The sequence below is a fragment of the Anabrus simplex genome, chromosome 1 (genome assembly GCF_040414725.1).
Source record: "Anabrus simplex isolate iqAnaSimp1 chromosome 1, ASM4041472v1, whole genome shotgun sequence".
Lineage (NCBI taxonomy): Eukaryota > Metazoa > Arthropoda > Insecta > Orthoptera > Tettigoniidae > Anabrus > Anabrus simplex.
Genome location: NC_090265.1, coordinates 1,679,206,265 through 1,679,224,609, shown reverse-complemented (window position 1 = coordinate 1,679,224,609; position 18,345 = coordinate 1,679,206,265). Strand labels below are relative to the sequence as shown.

Genomic DNA, 18,345 nt, shown 5'->3' with positions numbered 1-18,345 from the left:
AAATATTCTTTTATAGGAAGGGGAGTTAGGGATTGGAATAACTTACCAAGGGAGATGTTCAATAAATTTCCAATTTCTTTGAGATCATTTAAGAAATGGCTAGGAAAACAACAGATAGGGAATCTGCCACTTGGGCGACTGCCCTAAATGTAGATCAGTATTGATTGATGGCCTTAATAAAGGTACAGCCCCATCATTTGTCTGGTGTGAAAATGGTAAACTACAGAAAATCAATTTTGGGGCTGCCAACAGTGAGGTTTGGACCCACTATCTCCTGAATACATGCTGAAGGACATAGAAGAATTAAGATTGATGATGAGAGAGCCTATATACAGTATTTGAAAATGGCAATGGTAGAAGGTGTGGAGGTTGTTCTTGTGTTTTGAGGCAAGTTAGGTTGTGTGTGTATAACTGAAAACAATTTTCCATATGTATTTAAGTTTAATCATGTATACAGTATATAATGTATTGTATTTATCATTTGACCATTATCTTTCATGTGTTCTGAGTTGTTCAGGAAACTTTAAGTTGTATGTGTGTTAACTTAAGAAAAGTCTGGATATAAGTTACTACATCATGCTTATCACTTGTATATAATCTTCCATGTGTTCCCAGTTGCTCAGGAAATTTCCAGTTGTATGTGTGTTGACATAAGTGAACTCTGAAACCTGGATGTACCAAGGACATCTGTATAGTATTCTGGGTAATATGTTGTAATGACAAACTTGTTCCATGATAATTTTGGAACAGGAACTTACCAACGATTTCTGGATGTTAATTGTATGGTAGGTAAGGTAAGGGTTATTCTGCCCGAAGGCAGGTCCGAACCTCTGCAGAGGTATTCCTGAGCCGGAGTTTACGTGCGGTAGGGTGGCCAGTTCCTTTCCGCTCCTCCATTCCCTTACCCCCCACCAACAGCGCATGGCAACCCATCCAACTCCTGACCACACCCAATGTTGCTTAACTTCGGAGATCTCACAGGATCCGGTGTTTCAACACGGCTACGGCCGTTGGCAATTGTATGGTATCTTGTAATAAATCTATGTTGTAAGAAAGGAGAATTCTCCCAAATCATAGCCAGAATATAGATGTCACCCAGTGTGCGGAAAGGTACTTAGTCGTATTTTTCATTCTTGAGATTTTTATAGTTTTGAAATTGGCATAAGAGTTTATGCTTCTAGGTGCAATGCTTCAGAAGTTATTCATTATTGACTGTTGCTATTAAGAAGACTGTATTTTGAGAAAAATGCAATTGCCACTTTCACTAATTTTTTTACCAGTTATACGTTTTCATGACATTGAGTGACAAAAACTTAAACTGCTACATAACTTTGTTAAGAATACCCATAGATAGTTCAAGAAATCAAAACAAAGAAATGCAATTTTTTTACACCCCAAACATTTTTGTTCAGCTCTGCTGTAAAATTTCTATAGCCAACACTGGGTCCCTTGATATAGATGCTGATTTCCATGCAACAGGTCACACATAAGTGTCGAGTCCAGTTGCAGAGTGACATAAGAGTAAGTTGAGTTTAGGAGGTTGTAGCGTTGTTACTATATTGATACCGCAATGGTGGATCAATCGTGAACTACCGTGTATTTTGTATATGTTCAGTTTAGTTTGGTCTGTCAATTGGTGTGAGTAGTCAATTGGAAATCAGAGAGCGAGTTGTTATAGTGTTGTGTTGTTGGTATTGTGAAGTCAGTTATGAGTGAGTTGGAGTTGTTATGATGCTGATGTTATTGTCGTAAATCAGTCGTATTGATACCATTTCACAGATCAATTGTAAATTACTGTGTATACATTTTTGCGTGTTACCATATTGCATATGTGTGTGTTAAGTGAAAAATACATGAGAGTAGTCGGTGATAGTAGTGGTTTTATTTTGTGACATCGTTAGGTCTGTGTCAGTTATTGTATTTTCAGGCTTGTCCTTGTCTTTTTTTTTTATTGCTCCCTGCTCTGATGCTGACCCATCATTTGTTTATTCTATTACATGTTTTTCCTGTTTCTGCCTTTCTATATATGGCATGGTTGGATATAGTATTTACAGTACACTCTATCTTCTGGTATGGACCACAGCAAATTTGTTGATTTCATAGATCTGTCTCAGTCTCTTGACAATATGAAAGTGACTGCTCATAATACCAGTTTGTAGGCAGCGAGTCTCTATGATGAATGGTGTGAAGGATTGGTTGGTGTGTGCATTTCAGCGGGATTGACAGATTAAAAAACAGTTGTTTTAGACTTATATTGCACCAACACAGATAGGTCATACGGCAATGATGGGATAGGAAAGGAGTAGGAGTAAGAGTGGGAAGGAAGCAACTGTGGCCTTAATTAAGGTACAACCTTAACATTTGCCTGGTATGAAAATGGAAAGCTAAGGAAACCCATCTTTAGGGCTGCCAACAGTGGGGTTTGAACCCATGATCTCCGGAATGTAAGCTAATAGCTACACGACCCAAACCGTGCAGCCACTTGCTTGGTGGCATTGACAGAATAATTTGTAATAGCACCTTCTGGCTCACTGAGGAAAGCTACAGCAAATGACCTCACTCCTTATTTCCTTAGTATTCTTCTTCATTGCCTAGGCTATCTACGACAACTGATGGAGGAGTTTTAGGGATCCAACCAGCCTTCAGATTGAGGACTCAAAATGCAGATTGTAAACAATTAAATTAATTGAGTTTTGTCTGAATCAGTTGTTTGTTCCTTCCAACATTTACATTTTGCAAGTGTCTTATTATCCAGTATGTTTTGTGTTTGTACTTTTACTCAGATTCATTGAAGATTTTAGTATCCAAATAAACATGTGCAAAACATAAATATCTCTCACTTTGGCTGGTTGTCAGGAAGGGCACTGATTTTGTTTAGAGTTCAAAAGGTCCCTAATGAACACATAGTTTTCTACTGCCAATATTTAAATTCTCATTGAAGTGAACAAAGTGTCAAAAAGGACAAATGTTGTTAAATGCAAATGTTGGAAAAATAGGGAGCAATGGATTCAAATGGAATGGGAAGATTATTTAACACATTGCATCCTAGCTATTTCATTTTGATACCAGCCAAATAGTGCACAGTATCCAAGTATAGATCTACATTGAGATTTTAATCTTTTGAGAACAGTTGTGATCTGCTTTAATTAGCCCCTTCCACATCACTAACAGTTAATGGTTAAGGAGTAGGAGTATCAACATCAGAACAGTTCAACTTTCCTGCTACATATCACTGTTTAATTTTAATGACTGCATGAAGTTCCATGTTTGGTTATCTTTTGAACCTGGAATGTTGTTGCAGATCACATTGCATCAAAATCATTGAGGCCAAGCTCGGACCATTCCTAGAGCATTCATCTGACAAACTAAGTCTAGCAAGATTTAATATAAATGAAAGGAAATTCATATTTCTTTCACTGTGAAATGGAAATGTTTGAGCATTTCATAACAATAAGGAAATACGTATTTTGGAAGAACAGAACTGAAACTGAGAAAGACATGAAATGTACTTACAAGTAGAATTTCTCATTCCATACTGGGTTGAGTTCTTGTGGAAATGTTCTCGTTCGCTTCTTGACTTTCCCAACTTGAACAGTGACATAAGGATCAGAGGTGCCACTCTTGTCCTTTGCTATCAGACCCTGAGCGCAGATGACTATAAAGAAAGTTGGTCAGTTAGAATACTATTGGAATAAGAAATACTCTCCTAGAAACAGAATGGATCAATTGTTACCAAGAAATTACAGAATATAGCACCTGCAGAAAAAGGTTGTATACGGTATCGTAATATCAACTAAATATTTAAAATAGCTCAAAGCAATAAATTGAAACTGATATATTATAATTAACAAAACTTAAACCTGTATTTATAAAATTTTGTGACATTTGAATATTTAATATTTGTACCATTTCATACTTTTTATGATATACTTTGGATATACTGGTGAAGGTTATTCAGCACCAGCATGGCAAACTGCTGAACAGTTTTTCAGGTTGTTAAGCAGTACAGTGTTTATTACGAACTTTCATTGATTTTCATCCTTTAAGGTCTACTGACATCCTGGTTTTGTGGGCTTTGAGCAATGGTTGAGTAGTCTACTATATGGTCCTAAGTACTGTTATGCCATTTACTGTGGGAGAGAAGTATGGTATATACCAAATTTTAGAATAGCTTGTGCTTTGGTGGCTACAACTACTCAATCTTACATATAAAACTCATTGAATTCTGTGTACATTAGGTATTCATTCCAGTTCTACTAATATGGTTTTACACAATGGTTATAATTGAGCTTCCCCTCCATTTCAGAAGTAGGAGATTTTTTGATTACAGTTAGAAAACTAGCATTTGATAGTAGTGCTGTTAAATATAAAGAGAATTTATGGAAGAAGGAATTGGATTGACTGAGTCAATGCATAGGATCTGTAATGACTGCATTGACTCTCGTAAAAATCTCACTCTAAGTTACAAGGATTCAGACCTGCAATGCAGTAGTTCCTCACCCAAAATATATGTTATTTTAATTTGCTTTACGTTGCACTGACATAGATAGGTCTTATGAAAACGATGGTATAGGAAAGGGCTAGGAATGGGAAGGAAGTGACCGTGGCGTTAATTAAGGCCTGGGATTTTCTGGCATGTGATTGAATCACGTAACTCCTGTTATTGCTTTGTTTGTGCAGTGGCGATACTCACTAGTGTTTTAAAGTTAAAAACTTCATTATTGTTCCGTATTGAATAGAGAAATAAGATGTACAATATTATAGGTTAGGATCCACCTTTCAATACTCCGTAATAAGATGGTAAAAAGTAGTTACAACCTGTTTAATGGGACCGGTTTCAACACATTTTAAGTGTCATCATCAGCCAATTTGCGAAGATCTTACAACAACTAGCACATTGAATACAGGCAAAAAATTAACATTGTATCATAACGTAGCAATTCAGTAAATGTTCAAAACACAATTTACTGAATTGCTACGTTATGATACAATGTTAATTTTTTGCCTGTATTCAATGTGCTAGTTGTTGTAAGATCTTCGCAAATTGGCTGATGATGACACTTAAAATGTGTTGAAACCGGTCCCATTAAACAGGTTGTAACTACTTTTTACCATCTTATTACGGAGTATTGAAAGGTGGATCCTAACCTATAATATTGTACATCTTATTAACTCACTAGTGTGTGAATGCCTCTGATTATGATGACATTGACTTTATCTTCTAGTATGGGCTGGAACAACTATATTACTTTCACTGATCTATCTTAGCATCACATTCAGGTATAAAATAACCTCCAAAAGTATTTTAGTCTGCTAAACACAAGATAAGTGTGTACAGATATTTACAAAAAAAAAAAAAAGTATTGACTGTCTACATCTTTCTGACATACATGAGATTGATTGAATAAGATGTAATAACAATTTTAGTTGGATATGATTTAAACAATACAATGACTCTAGATAATCTGTTACTGAGTAGATGGTAGTGTGGCAGCTATGAAGAGGTTATAGTAGAAGAGCTGGGCTGTTATGTCCCAATGGGCTGATGCCTATTATTTCTTGTACTGCCATTACTCTCTTGCACGTTCTGCTGCAGACATCCTGGGCTTACTCAGTTCCTCAAATTTCCTTCTATCCTTCTGAACATGTATAAGGTAGTTTATTCTCCATTTAGGCTGAAGATATTTATAGACATCTTGCAAATTTAGCACAATTTTCAACCATTCAACTGACTGGTCATGAAGTTTTGGACATTATAGTGACCTATGTTAGCTAGTATGATAAGTTCCACAAGACAAATGTAACAATACCTCTTGCAATACTCTACTAAAACAAAGTCACAAACTATACTTTTACTGCATCATGACAATCTGGATTTCAACACAAAATATCAGTTGCCGCCATCACTCACTGTGACGATACCAATCACTGAAACTAATTTCACTGTATATTTTAACTGTATATTAATCATTTAGATATTATTTATAGCTGCAAAGTTATGACGCCAAACTTACTATATATTTCCATCTGTCTCTCAAAATTCTATGTGCACGAATGAAACAAAACACATATTCTACATAAAAAGCAGTTTATTAGTAATTTGAATGACATGTTTTGGTCTATAAGAACTTTCTCAGATTCTTTCAAAACACTGTGTTTGCATGTGTAGAAGATTGTTTACATTATTTAACTTTGTCGCTAATTATGAATGGGTGATAATATGAACAAGTGAGAAAGTCATCTGAATGTTACAATTTTGTGTTCACGACCTTAATAACTGAGAAAATGTTTTGAAAACTTATCTTAGTGCAGTCTAATCACTGTGTGACCATTCCTCACTGTGATTCAGCTTGTACTGAGCCTGGACTCTATTCAAGCCTGCAGCCAACATAAACTGGTTGGGGCAAAATGGTGTAGGCTAGCTCAGTGGTACGTGAGCAGCCTTCAGGGGGAAAAAAATGAAGAAAATTGAAATATGGAAATAAATAAGAAGAAAGTTAAATATGTGTATATGGAGCCATGCTTCACTTGAAAGTTTTACCTGGACTATGACACATCAGAAAACTCTGTCACGCCATGCAGGCACACCCATCCCATTGAAATTTTGATGGTTCGCAATGTCTGAATTCCTAAATTAAGATTGAAAATTTTCCATCCTTATTTATTAATTTGATATTGAGGCTAAAATCCAGCATTTTATGAAACTTTAATACAAGCAGGTATAGTGTGTTACTTTATTATCATTGTATTATACTTCATAGAGACACGAACTCTTCAATTTCTTTTGATGTGTTATAAAAATGTATTTAATTTCACAATCCCATTTTATTTATGATGTGTTATTTAAAAGAATGGTTTATAATCAATTGAAATGCCTTAATAATTAGCCAGGTACAATCTCATAATACTGTAGTTTGAGAACCTCTGGATTAGCTGCTTGTGAATATTGTACAATGTAGTGGAACAATATAAAAAATAAATAAAAAGCTATTTGCCAGATCCTTTGAATGTCAATGCAGAAGGTCGTTTGGGATCTCTGGTGATGAATCTGAAGGCTGCTGGTGGCACTGTTATCAACCTGAGCACGTCAAAATATGGAGTGATGATTCACATCAGTACTGAGAACGTGTGTGTAGAGTTCCGTGGCATTAGCTGCAACGATGCCAAAGCAGATTGACCCTTACTGGGAGGGCTACATAACATCCCTTTCTGATGCTAAATATAGCTATTCTGCAATCCGAAGAATGTTCAAGAAGTGTGATTTCTTGATATCAAAGAACGGGATCAATGGTGTATTGAACATTGAAAGGCAAAGGCCGACTGAGCTTAATTCCACAGGGAAAAAGAAATCCACGACCAGCCACCAGCTATACACCAGAAGTGGTAAGGAAAGTGAAGGCCCTTGTCTCAGGTGGTAACCCTGCCTCCCCCAAAGGACTACCGCACATAAGTTGGGGCTGTTTGTTTCAACAGTTAACACCATAACCAGCAAGGACCTGCAATTGGAAAAGTGACATAAGTGCTGAGTTCAAAAGCTATTGCCTCATCACATTTCAGAACGGCACACTAACACAAGAAAGCTGCAGGAGGGCTATCTGGCAGGGGACAGATGGAAAAATGTGGTGACATTGGATGAAGCATATGTGTACCTTAGTGATTGCAACAAACCCCGCTCAATTTATTACCATCCTAGAGACAAAAAAGAAAAATTGTACAAAGAATGCCAGGAAAGATTTCCAAAGGGTTTCATGATCATCGCTGGATACTGCTAGAATGGCAAGTTAACCATTCACCATGTTGCTAATAATGTGAAGGTGAACTCTACATACTATTAGCAAGAGTTTTATTTAACACCCATTTACAACACAGATATCCCAGTCTGCTGCAATGAAAATGACATTGTCGAGCTATAGCTAGAAATGCAAGCTTTCCAACTGAGCATGATCGTTGGTGGAGATATGGTTTTTCATAAGCTAATTGCCCTTCCAACATCAACCCCAGAGATCATGAACGACCTTCTGTACAAATCTCTTACTCAATTACACAGCATTTCTTGTGAAATTTCATGAAATTAACATATGATAACCTATGAAACTCTGTAAAATATAACCTTGATCAGGTAAAGACAAATAATTAATTTGCCTACATTTTTCACAGACTTCTTAAGATAATATGCATGGCAAACTGGCAGGGAACTACCATAATAAAGGTTAAGGGAGTAAACCCTAACAGAAAATTTTATGCTGTATTAGGTCTAACAATCCAGCAGGGGAATAACATCCAACTGTTTTCGACAGTAAAATAAGTGTCAGACACTGAAGAAATCAACAAAAATTGACGTCCACTTCTCTGCGTAGTTCTGTTGAGAATGACAGTGATAAACTTGAAGTAAAACAAAGAGGAAAATTTCTGGATGAAAGAATAAGTTCAAAATAGCCACAATAACTACCAAAAACCTTGACTCCTAAATGCGACAAGCTTATAAATCTCATGGAGAGGAGGAAGATAGAGATTCTTGGATTGACAAAAAAATAAAAGAAGGGAACGGAAAAGGTACCAAATTACTGCAGAAAGGATAGAAACTTGTTTAGTATGGTAATGGAGTGGCACTTATCATCAGCAAGAACATTGATGCTCTATCAGATGAAGAATATGTGTATGAACATTTTATCAAGCTAGGTACATCAAAACATTGACAAAAGGATCCAGACCATAGTCCAGGTTTATGCCCCACAATCTGGATTTAGTCAGGAAGAAGAACTGATAGAACCTGGAAGAACATATTCAGGAAGACAATATACTTGTTATTGGAGAGCTTAATACTCAGGTTGGAACTGGAAGGACAGGGGATGGAAAGAGTAACTGGGCCTCATGGATATGAAAAATGAAAATAGAAGCCAAGAGGGTGAAAAGTCTCCTTGATTTCGGTTTACAAAACAACTTGACTCTAGTTTGAGAAATAGTTCAGCCATAAGATCATGAGGTATAGCTGAAATAGTGAATAAAAATCCCTTCTTGACTACATCATCTCACACAAAGAAGTTGCACAACAGGAAGTTAATTAAGGCCACAGCAGCTTCCTTCCCACTCCTAGCTCTTTCCTATCTCATCGTCACCATAAGACCAATTTATGTTGGTGTAATGTAAAGCCAACTGTAAAAACAAAACAAAAACAAGGGCTAGAATTTTCATCAGAGACATTATGGCAGTGCCAGGGGAGAGCATGGACAGTGATCATCGGCTGTTAGTTGCCATCCTAGGAAACATCATGGTGAAAAACACAAACGCTTGAAGTAAACCAACTTGAAAACCCAGAACAGGAGTCTGAATATCTGATGAAGTGATGAAGATCAGAGACTGGCTCCCTAAGAGTGAGGTAAAAATGAAATCGCATATGGCTTTTAGTGCCAGGAGTGTTCGAGGACAAGTTTGGCTCGCCAAGTACAGGTTTATGATTTGACGACCGTGGGTGTCCTGCATGTTGGAATGAGTATGAAATGAAGACGACGCACCCAGCTCCCGTGCCAGAGAAATTAACCAATGATGGTTAAAATTCCCGACCCTGCCGGGAATCGAACCTGGGACCCCTGGGACCAAAGGCCAACACGCTAACCATTTAGCCATGGAGCCGGGCAGAGTGAGGTGGGGACAGGCAAAGAAGAGCAGTGCCAGTTCAAGAACACCTTGACTGACACAGCAGTTAAAATGGTTGGCAAAACCAGTGGTAGTATAAGGGTGAAAGAGACTCCATGGTGGGATGTTACTGTCCAAGCAGCAACAAAGCAGAGAAATCAAATGGAAAGAAGGAGAACTGATGGGAATCTAGTAACTACAAGGGCATTACTCTTCTGTTACATGGACTCAAAATAATGGAAGGAATCATAGAGCACAGACTAGGAGAAATCAATAAAGCACCATTTCAGAATGGCTGGTGACCAGACGATGTGTACAACTAGGTATAGGAACACATCACTTTCATCTGAACATTATGAGTCCCACTATTTAAGAAAAGGAGCTGATGGAAATTCAGTAACTATATGATCAGTACTCTTCTGTCAACAGGCTGAAGATAATGGAAAGAATCATAGAGGAGAGTATGAGAAATCATTGAACCTCAGCTTGAAGAACAACTGTATGTATCTAGAAGAAATAGAGTGAAAGGAGATCCTGTATTTGTTATAAGAATAATAATGGAAAGGCACTGGGAAAAAGGAAAAGATGTCATCTTTACATTTCTTGACACTGAAGTGGTTTATGACAGTGTCCAAAGATACTAATGAGAATGCCTAACAATAAAAATGTACCGAAGGACAAAATGTTAAAAGAACACTATCAGAGTTGTGTCCAAATAGGTGCTGGATGTTCATAATGGTTTTTGACAAGACAAGGTGTAGAATAAGGCTTGGGGGCACATCACTTTCATCTGAGCATTATGAGCCATTCCAAGGAGCTGTGGGCATGAAGACACTGTAAGCATGGTGCAGATGTGAAAATGCCATACTGCTACTCAGACACATAAGTGGTGAAACGCACAGCTCTTATGTGCTTCTAGAAAATGTATCCGTGCTTCACTATGGTATTCTACATTGTATACGGATTTCTATGTAAATTACTGCAATGCAACAAGATTTTATTAAATTGCATATCTCTTAGTGTTATTCGAGAAACACCACAGGGAGGTCCCAATACATTGTGTTTCATGTAAAGTGCAAGTTGAGGAGTTTTGATGAAAATGGCAGGCCCTCTTCCTACTGCCAGTAACAGTGCAATTTGGGAGTTTTGATTATAGTGCCAGGGTCCCTTGCCTACAGCCATTCACAATCGAGTTTGGGAGTTTCTACTATAATGACAGGCTAACAGGCTTACTTACGCTAGATGGGGGCTTCATTCATTCCATTCCAGACCTGCTCGAATGACTGGAAACAGGCTGAGGATTTTCATTTCATTTCACTTATTTGTTTGTTTATTTATTTATTTATTTATTTCAAGTTCAAGGCAAAGTATAGAATCAGTATACATATGACTGACACCCAATGTGTAGTAAGTATATTTTTTATTCTAATAATGTTACATCATCCTCACCATTGTCGTAACTGTCCACGGTCACCAATTCATCATTTTCAAATTCAATAATTCTAACTTTTGTTTTAAGTTTCAAGTTTTCTCTTCTTAACTTGTTTTGAAGACACTGTGTCACAGAAAATGTGCTCAAACTGAGAGGTGAAACTGTACTATACTGACTATAGTGGATGAGATGCAACCTTGTGATTAACTTTCTTACAGCTTCCATCAATGATTGCAGCCAATCTGCAGGAGCGGGGCACGTTCTCTCTTTCCTGAAATTTGAGGAAACCACTGATTTGGCTACCACCTGCCAATATCATGTGTGTATCTACCAGGAAGCAGTTGAGATAATAGAACTATTTCAATTGGAAGAGGAAGGCCTGCCGATTAGCAGAGGTCCTAGAAACATCAGTTTGGGAGAAAGACAAGGCAATGCTGGTGCCATCAACTAGCCTTCTCACTACTATGAAAGTACAAGCAGGCACCAGCTTGTGATAAAGGTTATCATAGGATAGTTGAAATCTTAACATGCTTAATATATTGATACGGCCTAATATCCCGGTAGAACATTAAAGCTTGTCAGTTGACATCAACCATGAAAGCCTACACCAATATTATACTTTACTTACTTTCTGTCTTAAAATAATAGCACAGACCTCTTGTTCAATTCAACAATAGAGACCAACTAATGCTGGTATTTACCAGAAACTTTCACAACCTTGATACTTAGAGCTATTTGAAATGTTCTTTCCACAGTACAAATAAAGTTTGGACTACAATCACTTAAGTTAATTCAGACTCACAGAATAGAGAGGAGCAAATCTCAGAATATCACACACTTGCTGGGGAAATATTAGAAGATATTGAAAACACAGTACTGCTCAACAACCTGAATTTCTGCTCTCACAAATAACCCTCACAATTGAACTGCTCATCATGCACTTCAGTTTTCTACAGAACTGTTTCTTAACGGATAGATAAAAAGCATAATGAGGCAAGCAGTGAGAAAAACTTACCTACTTCATTTTCTTAATGTACCTATCTATCTATCTATCTATCTATCTATCTATCTATCTATCTATCTATCGAGCTAGTAAATTGCTATAAAATGCTGATATACTCGTTCTGCTTGTTTAGAATCTATATGGATGCATTAGTCATTCTGCTACTTCATAGACTACTATTTTTTTTACGTTAGAGGTGACAGAACATGATGGTTTTTTTTGTTGTTGTTAATACTGTTATCCACCTGAAGATTACTGAGGATAACTGATGAAGTCAGGATAGTTTGTTACGTAAATCACGTCATGTACATTGTTAATTGAAGTGCACAAGAATCTCAGAAATAATCAGATCTTTATCAAGATAATCTTTAATATTTTGTTTATTCTCCTTCAACTACCACATGTGTTAGATTCAGCAGTTTGACGAATGACTTTTAACCAGGGATGGGAATTCTTTTGCATGGAAAGTCTCAAAGCCAGCAGCCAAAATCTTGAGAATCTCATAACACCTTTTGAGTCGTGTGAGCAAATCACAACCTGTTATAAACATCTCAAAGTGACCCATCCACCTTGTTAGTTGCTTATCAAGAACTAGCCTTGAGTCAGGAATTACTGTACATATTTTATCTTGTGTATTTACTTCATTTTCCACACCTTAGTAGAATTGAAACAAAAACAAAAATGAAGTTCAATCACAGTAATCTTGTTCGATCATTTCTTGTACGTAGGTAAACCAATTAATACGTATTACTTCTTATTATAGTAGCAAGAATGGTCTTAATAGTTCTGCCACCTCTTCTATAGCTAAAAATGTATCATAAATTACACTAGAAATATACAAAATAAGCTAAAGCTACATAGAAGGAAGGTCAGTTAACAGCATGTATTAAGGCAAACTGCAAGAAAATAAACCATAAATATAGAAATATTCATGTCGACATATTAAGAAATCTTCCCTACTGCTATCAACATAGGCCATGAGTGGTATAGGAGTACAGTTGGATTATTAGAAATCAATTCATCCTTACACATTGCATTGGGACATATCCATCCGAAAAATTGTAATCTGTCATTTCTCTTAATTTGTGCCAGTAGCAGGGTAAATAAACACATCCTTGCTGAGGAAATTTCTTCAAATGTATAGCTGTAGTTTGAAGAATACACCTCTCAATGGTAGTAAGTTAATCTTTTTGCGTTAATGGTGTTAATTATTGTGATTTTAGGTGTTGGTGGGTTCTTTGTATTTTTCTTATGGATATATTTGTTAATTGTTTGAGTGATTTATTCCCATAAGATATCTGGCTACTTGTATAGTGCAAGTCATGGGCATACAATTCCTGGTGCATGTTCCCGAGTGCAATATTTTAAGATATTATGGATGTGAACATTTTTTGCCTTCTGTTATAAGGAGTAGACTTGCTATATAATAGCCAGAGATCTTATGGGTAACCTATGTGTAAGGAGCAAATAAACACAGACTACAATGTAACACTGGAATTGATTACAGTATTGTTACATGTATCAGTGGTATATGAGCGCTTGTAAATGTATGTACAATGCTGTAATTTTAGCTTTCATTGCATGCGATATGAACAGAAGAAGCATAAGAGAAGCTCCAGTACTTCCAAACCTATGTGCAACAATTAGGAAGCAAATATTACTGTTATTGTAGTATTTAAAATAACAAGAATGAAATATAAGCAGAGTAGCTTGTGAATACCAGTGCCTGGGCTTTTACTTGTTATCATTATTGTTGTAGTAATAATGTTTACACTCAGGTCCACATATAATAAACTTATATTTACAGATGTTTGTTAGTGTATGAGAAGAAAATGATAAGGAGTAAAAATGTATATTAAATGTATTTTGAAGCCACAACATGCAATGTAAAAATTGTAAGCATTGTTTTTAGTGGAAAGATAGAAATATTATTGTGCAGTGCTAATAATTATTCAGCTTTCTTACCCTAAAATTACCGAAAGTTAATAATATAACACTGTGGGAAAATGGACAGACCGTTGTCTGCAGTTCACCTCATCATGCATGTCTTTTGGTGCTTGTTGATTAAACTAGTTAGGATATAATTTTCTGCTGTGAATGGTCAAAAGATATCTTACTCTGTATTTGAATCATACATATATTGTGCTGTACCCCCCCGCTTAATTAAAAAGCAATTGACTCTATGCTGCTTTTTAATTCAATTTTACAAGGACCAAAATTCTAAGTTCATCTTTATTATAACTGTCAAGATAGGTTGGAACAATCCTTACTGTTTGGTTGCTTTCCTTAGACTAAATTATGAAAACATCTTGCTAGCTGATCTTTGCTCCTGTGATCCTCCTTTATTTGTAAAATGAAACGTGCTTGTCTGGTTCTAGAATTGCATTTTAGGTAAGAAAGTTAACAGGAATGAAATATACTGTATATATACTTATAAGAAACAGATGGAGAGCAGAAACTTACCATGTAAGCACTCGTGGACAGAGTGCACATAAAAGACAGACGTGTGCAGATGTTGGATGAAGTGCATATTTCTGCATAGGCTTAACCACCAACACTAAAGCCAAATGAATATGCAAACATCGCAGTACCTGCAAGACCTATAATGATCTTCCTGTCCCTGTTCAAGAAGCACCAGCAAACTACATTTGATGGTTGTTTCTCTCTCTTCAGTCCTGACCTCCTGTAAGTGGTCATTGTGATATCATAGATCATTCTTTTCCATGATTCCCAGTCATTGACTTGATTCATTAGATGTGCACTGTTCTTGTACATATACTGGCAATCTGGCTAATCTACCTTGTTGGTACTCTTCCTCATGGCCTCTGTCCCTTGGTCTTTCCCTGATTGATCAACTTCTCCATATTTTCTGACCCTCTCCTTATTATACGACCAAAGTGTTTCAGCTGACAGAGCCGAACCTGGCCTGAGATTCTACTTTCAATTTTCACCTCTTTTAGAAAGGAGTTATTTGTGTGGTAATCAGTCCATAGAATTTTTAACATCTTTCTACAACAAAACATTTCAGATCCATTGATCTTATTCATCTACTTCTTTCTTAATGTCCATGACTTGCATGCATCCATATGTCAGTATGGAAAAGAGTAGACAGTTCTTGGATATTTGTTGGTCCCTCCACAGTCTTGTTAATTTTTTCAATGCCACCTTTGTCAGATTGCTATGGTTTTTGCACAGCTAACATTGTCCCCAACTTTCCACTTTCTTGCGCTTAGAAATTCCTAAGTTGGTCATTAACTGGTGCTCAGGTCTGGGGGAGCACCTGGCCTTTACATTAGATAACCAGTCCTTTTCCTATTTTCTTGTCTTGCCTAACTTTGTCCTAGCTTTGACCTGCAACAGCATCTACTTGTCAACAATGACCACCAACAATCTTATTCTATCCTTTACTGATGAAAGCTGCAGCTAAAAATTTGGACCCATGTCTTCCTTTTATGTGTTCTCTATTCTCGTGTTCTTACACATTCTATGGCAATAAGATTGATTACCCGGGTTATTTCCCAGTGAACTATTGTAAAAGGGGCTGCCAGGTTGAGGTGGTAAAGGCATGCTCGGTTCGCCCGGAAGGATGTGGGTTCAATTCCCTGTCAGGAAGCCATAAAATTTAAGAAATGAGATATCCACTTCCAGATGTGCATATGGCCCTGAGATTCACTCTGCTTACACCAAGTGCCAGGTTAATTCCAGGGGACAATGGCAACTGGCCGTAGAGCTAACCATTCTACCTCACCGAGGTTATGGATAGTAGAAGCCTTTACCTTCCACCTCTACCAGGCCCTTCATGGTCTGTACGGAGATGACTTTGCTTTGCTTTGCTTTTTGAACCATTGGAAATCAATAAAGTTTCAATCACAAAATCTTTAGATACATGTAAACATTTGGTGTATTTGTTTAATTGCTAAAATGAATAACGGGAGCAGTCCAGCTCCTTGGTTGAACAGTAAGGATTGATTTATTCAATTTAGAGGGTCTTGGGTTTGATTCCTGGCTGGGTCAGGGAATTTAATTACATCTGGTTAATTCCTCTGACTTGGGGAATGGGTGTTTGCGATCATTTCAACCTATTCCTCTTCATGTACACACAACACTGCCAACCACCACAGAGACATGCAATTGTTGTTCTACATATGGTTGTGTGAGGAAGGGCATCCAGCCATAAAACATAGCCAAGTCCATAGTTTACAGCTGAAATTCCCCAAGGTGTGGGAAAAGCAGCGGATAACCACTACGTAGCATAGCCTCTAGTACTAAAATCACCGAGCAAGCTGGCCGTGCATTTTGCTTCGCATAGCTGTGAGCTTGCATTCGGGAGATAGTGGATTCAAATACCAACGTCTGCAGCCTTGAAAATAGTTTTCTATGGATTACCATTTTCACACCAGACAAATGCCGGGGATGTACCTTAATTAAGGCCACTGACGCTTTTATCCCAATCTTATAACTTCCCCATCCTTGCGTTGCTGAAAACCTTTGATGTGTTAGTGCAGTGTTAAACACTAGCAAAAAAGAGTACTAAAATCCTTCCAATATTAATCAAAATAGAAGTTAAGAACTTATGTCTTACATTTTCTTCTGTAAATTGTGTTCATCTGACAGGAAAGTTTTCACATTCTCATTGTTAAGTAGTTGACACTGAAAGCCATAGCTTCTATCACATTATCTGTGACAATGCTGAAAATGGCTTTAAAGGAGGTAGTGATATAGAACTAAAATATGAGTAAATTAAAATGATGGCAACAATTTCAAGGAAACTGTACTCATTATTTTAAAATTCAGAAGCATGACCAACAAATGGCAAATAAGTTAATATGGGAAGGGCACCTGATTCAGAAAGTGATGGAACCAACTAGAGGGAAGAATATTCTGGATGTGGTGATGGTAAAACCAGATGAGCTCTATAGAGAAACCGAAGTAATAGATGGTATTAGTGATCACGAAGCTGTTTTTGTGGTAATTAAAAATAAATGTGAAAGAAAGGAAGAGATTAAAATTAGGACTATTAGGCAGTACCATATGGCTGATAAAACAGGCATGAGGGAGTTTTTAATAAGCAACTATGATCGGTGGAAAACGGTAAATAAAAATGTAAACAGACTCTGGGATGGGTTTAAAGCAATTGTTGAGGAATGTGAAAATAGGTTTGTACCTTTAAAGGTGGCAAGGAATGGTAAAGATCCACTATGTTATAACAGGGAAGTAAAGAGACTAAGAAGGAGGTGGAGGTTGGAAAGAAATAGAGTTAGAAATGTAAAGCAAGGAGAAATTGAAGGAACTTACTAGGAAATTGAATCTAGCAAAGAAGTCAGCTAAGGATAACATGATGGCAAGCATAATTGGTGGGCACACTAATTTTAGTGATAAATGGAAGAGTATGTATAGGTACTTTAAGGCAGAAACAGGTTCCAAGAAGGACATTCCAGGAATAATTAATGAACAAGGGGAGTGTGTATGCGAGGATCTTCAAAAGGCAGAAGTATTCAGTCAGCAGTATGTAAAGATTGTTGGTTACAAGGATAATGTCCAGATAGAGGAGGTGACTAATACTAAAGAAGTATTAAAATTTACCTATGACAGCAATGACATTTACAGTAAGATACAAAAGTTGAAAACTAGAAAAGCAGCTGGAAATGATAAGGTTTCGGGGGATATACTAAAGACAACGGGTTGGGATATAGTACCATATCTGAAGTACAGTACTTGTTTGATTTTTGTTTGCATGAAGGAACTTTACCAAATGAATGGAGAGTTGCTATAGTTGCCCCTGTATATAAAGGAAAGTGTGATAGGCATAAAGCTGAAAATTACAGGCCAGTCAGTTTGACATGCATTGTGTGTAAGCTTTGGGAAAGCATTCTTTCTGATTATATAAGACATGTTCGCAAAATTAATAAATGGTTTGACAGAAGGCAGTTTGGGTTTAGGAAAGGTTATTCCACTGAAGCCCAACTTGTAGGATTCCAGCAAGATATAGCAGATATCTTGGATTCAGGAGGTCAATTGGACTGTATTGCGATTGGCTTATCTAAGGCATTTGATAGGGTAGATCATGGGAGACTACTGGCAAAAATGAGTGCAATTGGACTTGACAAAAGAGTGACTGAATGGGTGGCTCTGTTTCTAGAAAATAGAACTCAGAGAATTAGAGTAGGTGAAGCTTTATCTGTCCCTGTAAAAATTAAGAGGGGAATTCCTCAAGGCAGTATTATTGGACCTTTATGTTTTCTTATATATATATGAATGATATGTGTAAAGAAGTGGA

General features: G+C 37.0%; 1 protein-coding gene across 1 annotated transcript in view; it reads right to left on the bottom strand.

Moving 5' to 3' along the window:
• unc-13 overlaps positions 1 to 18,345 on the bottom strand; it is a 312,040-nt gene that overhangs the window by 155,495 nt on the left and 138,200 nt on the right. Inside the window, exon 11 of the mRNA XM_067138400.2 lies at positions 3,514 to 3,655. Within this exon, the coding sequence (XP_066994501.2) occupies positions 3,514 to 3,655 (142 nt within the window). The remainder of the gene's footprint in view (positions 1 to 3,513; positions 3,656 to 18,345) is intronic.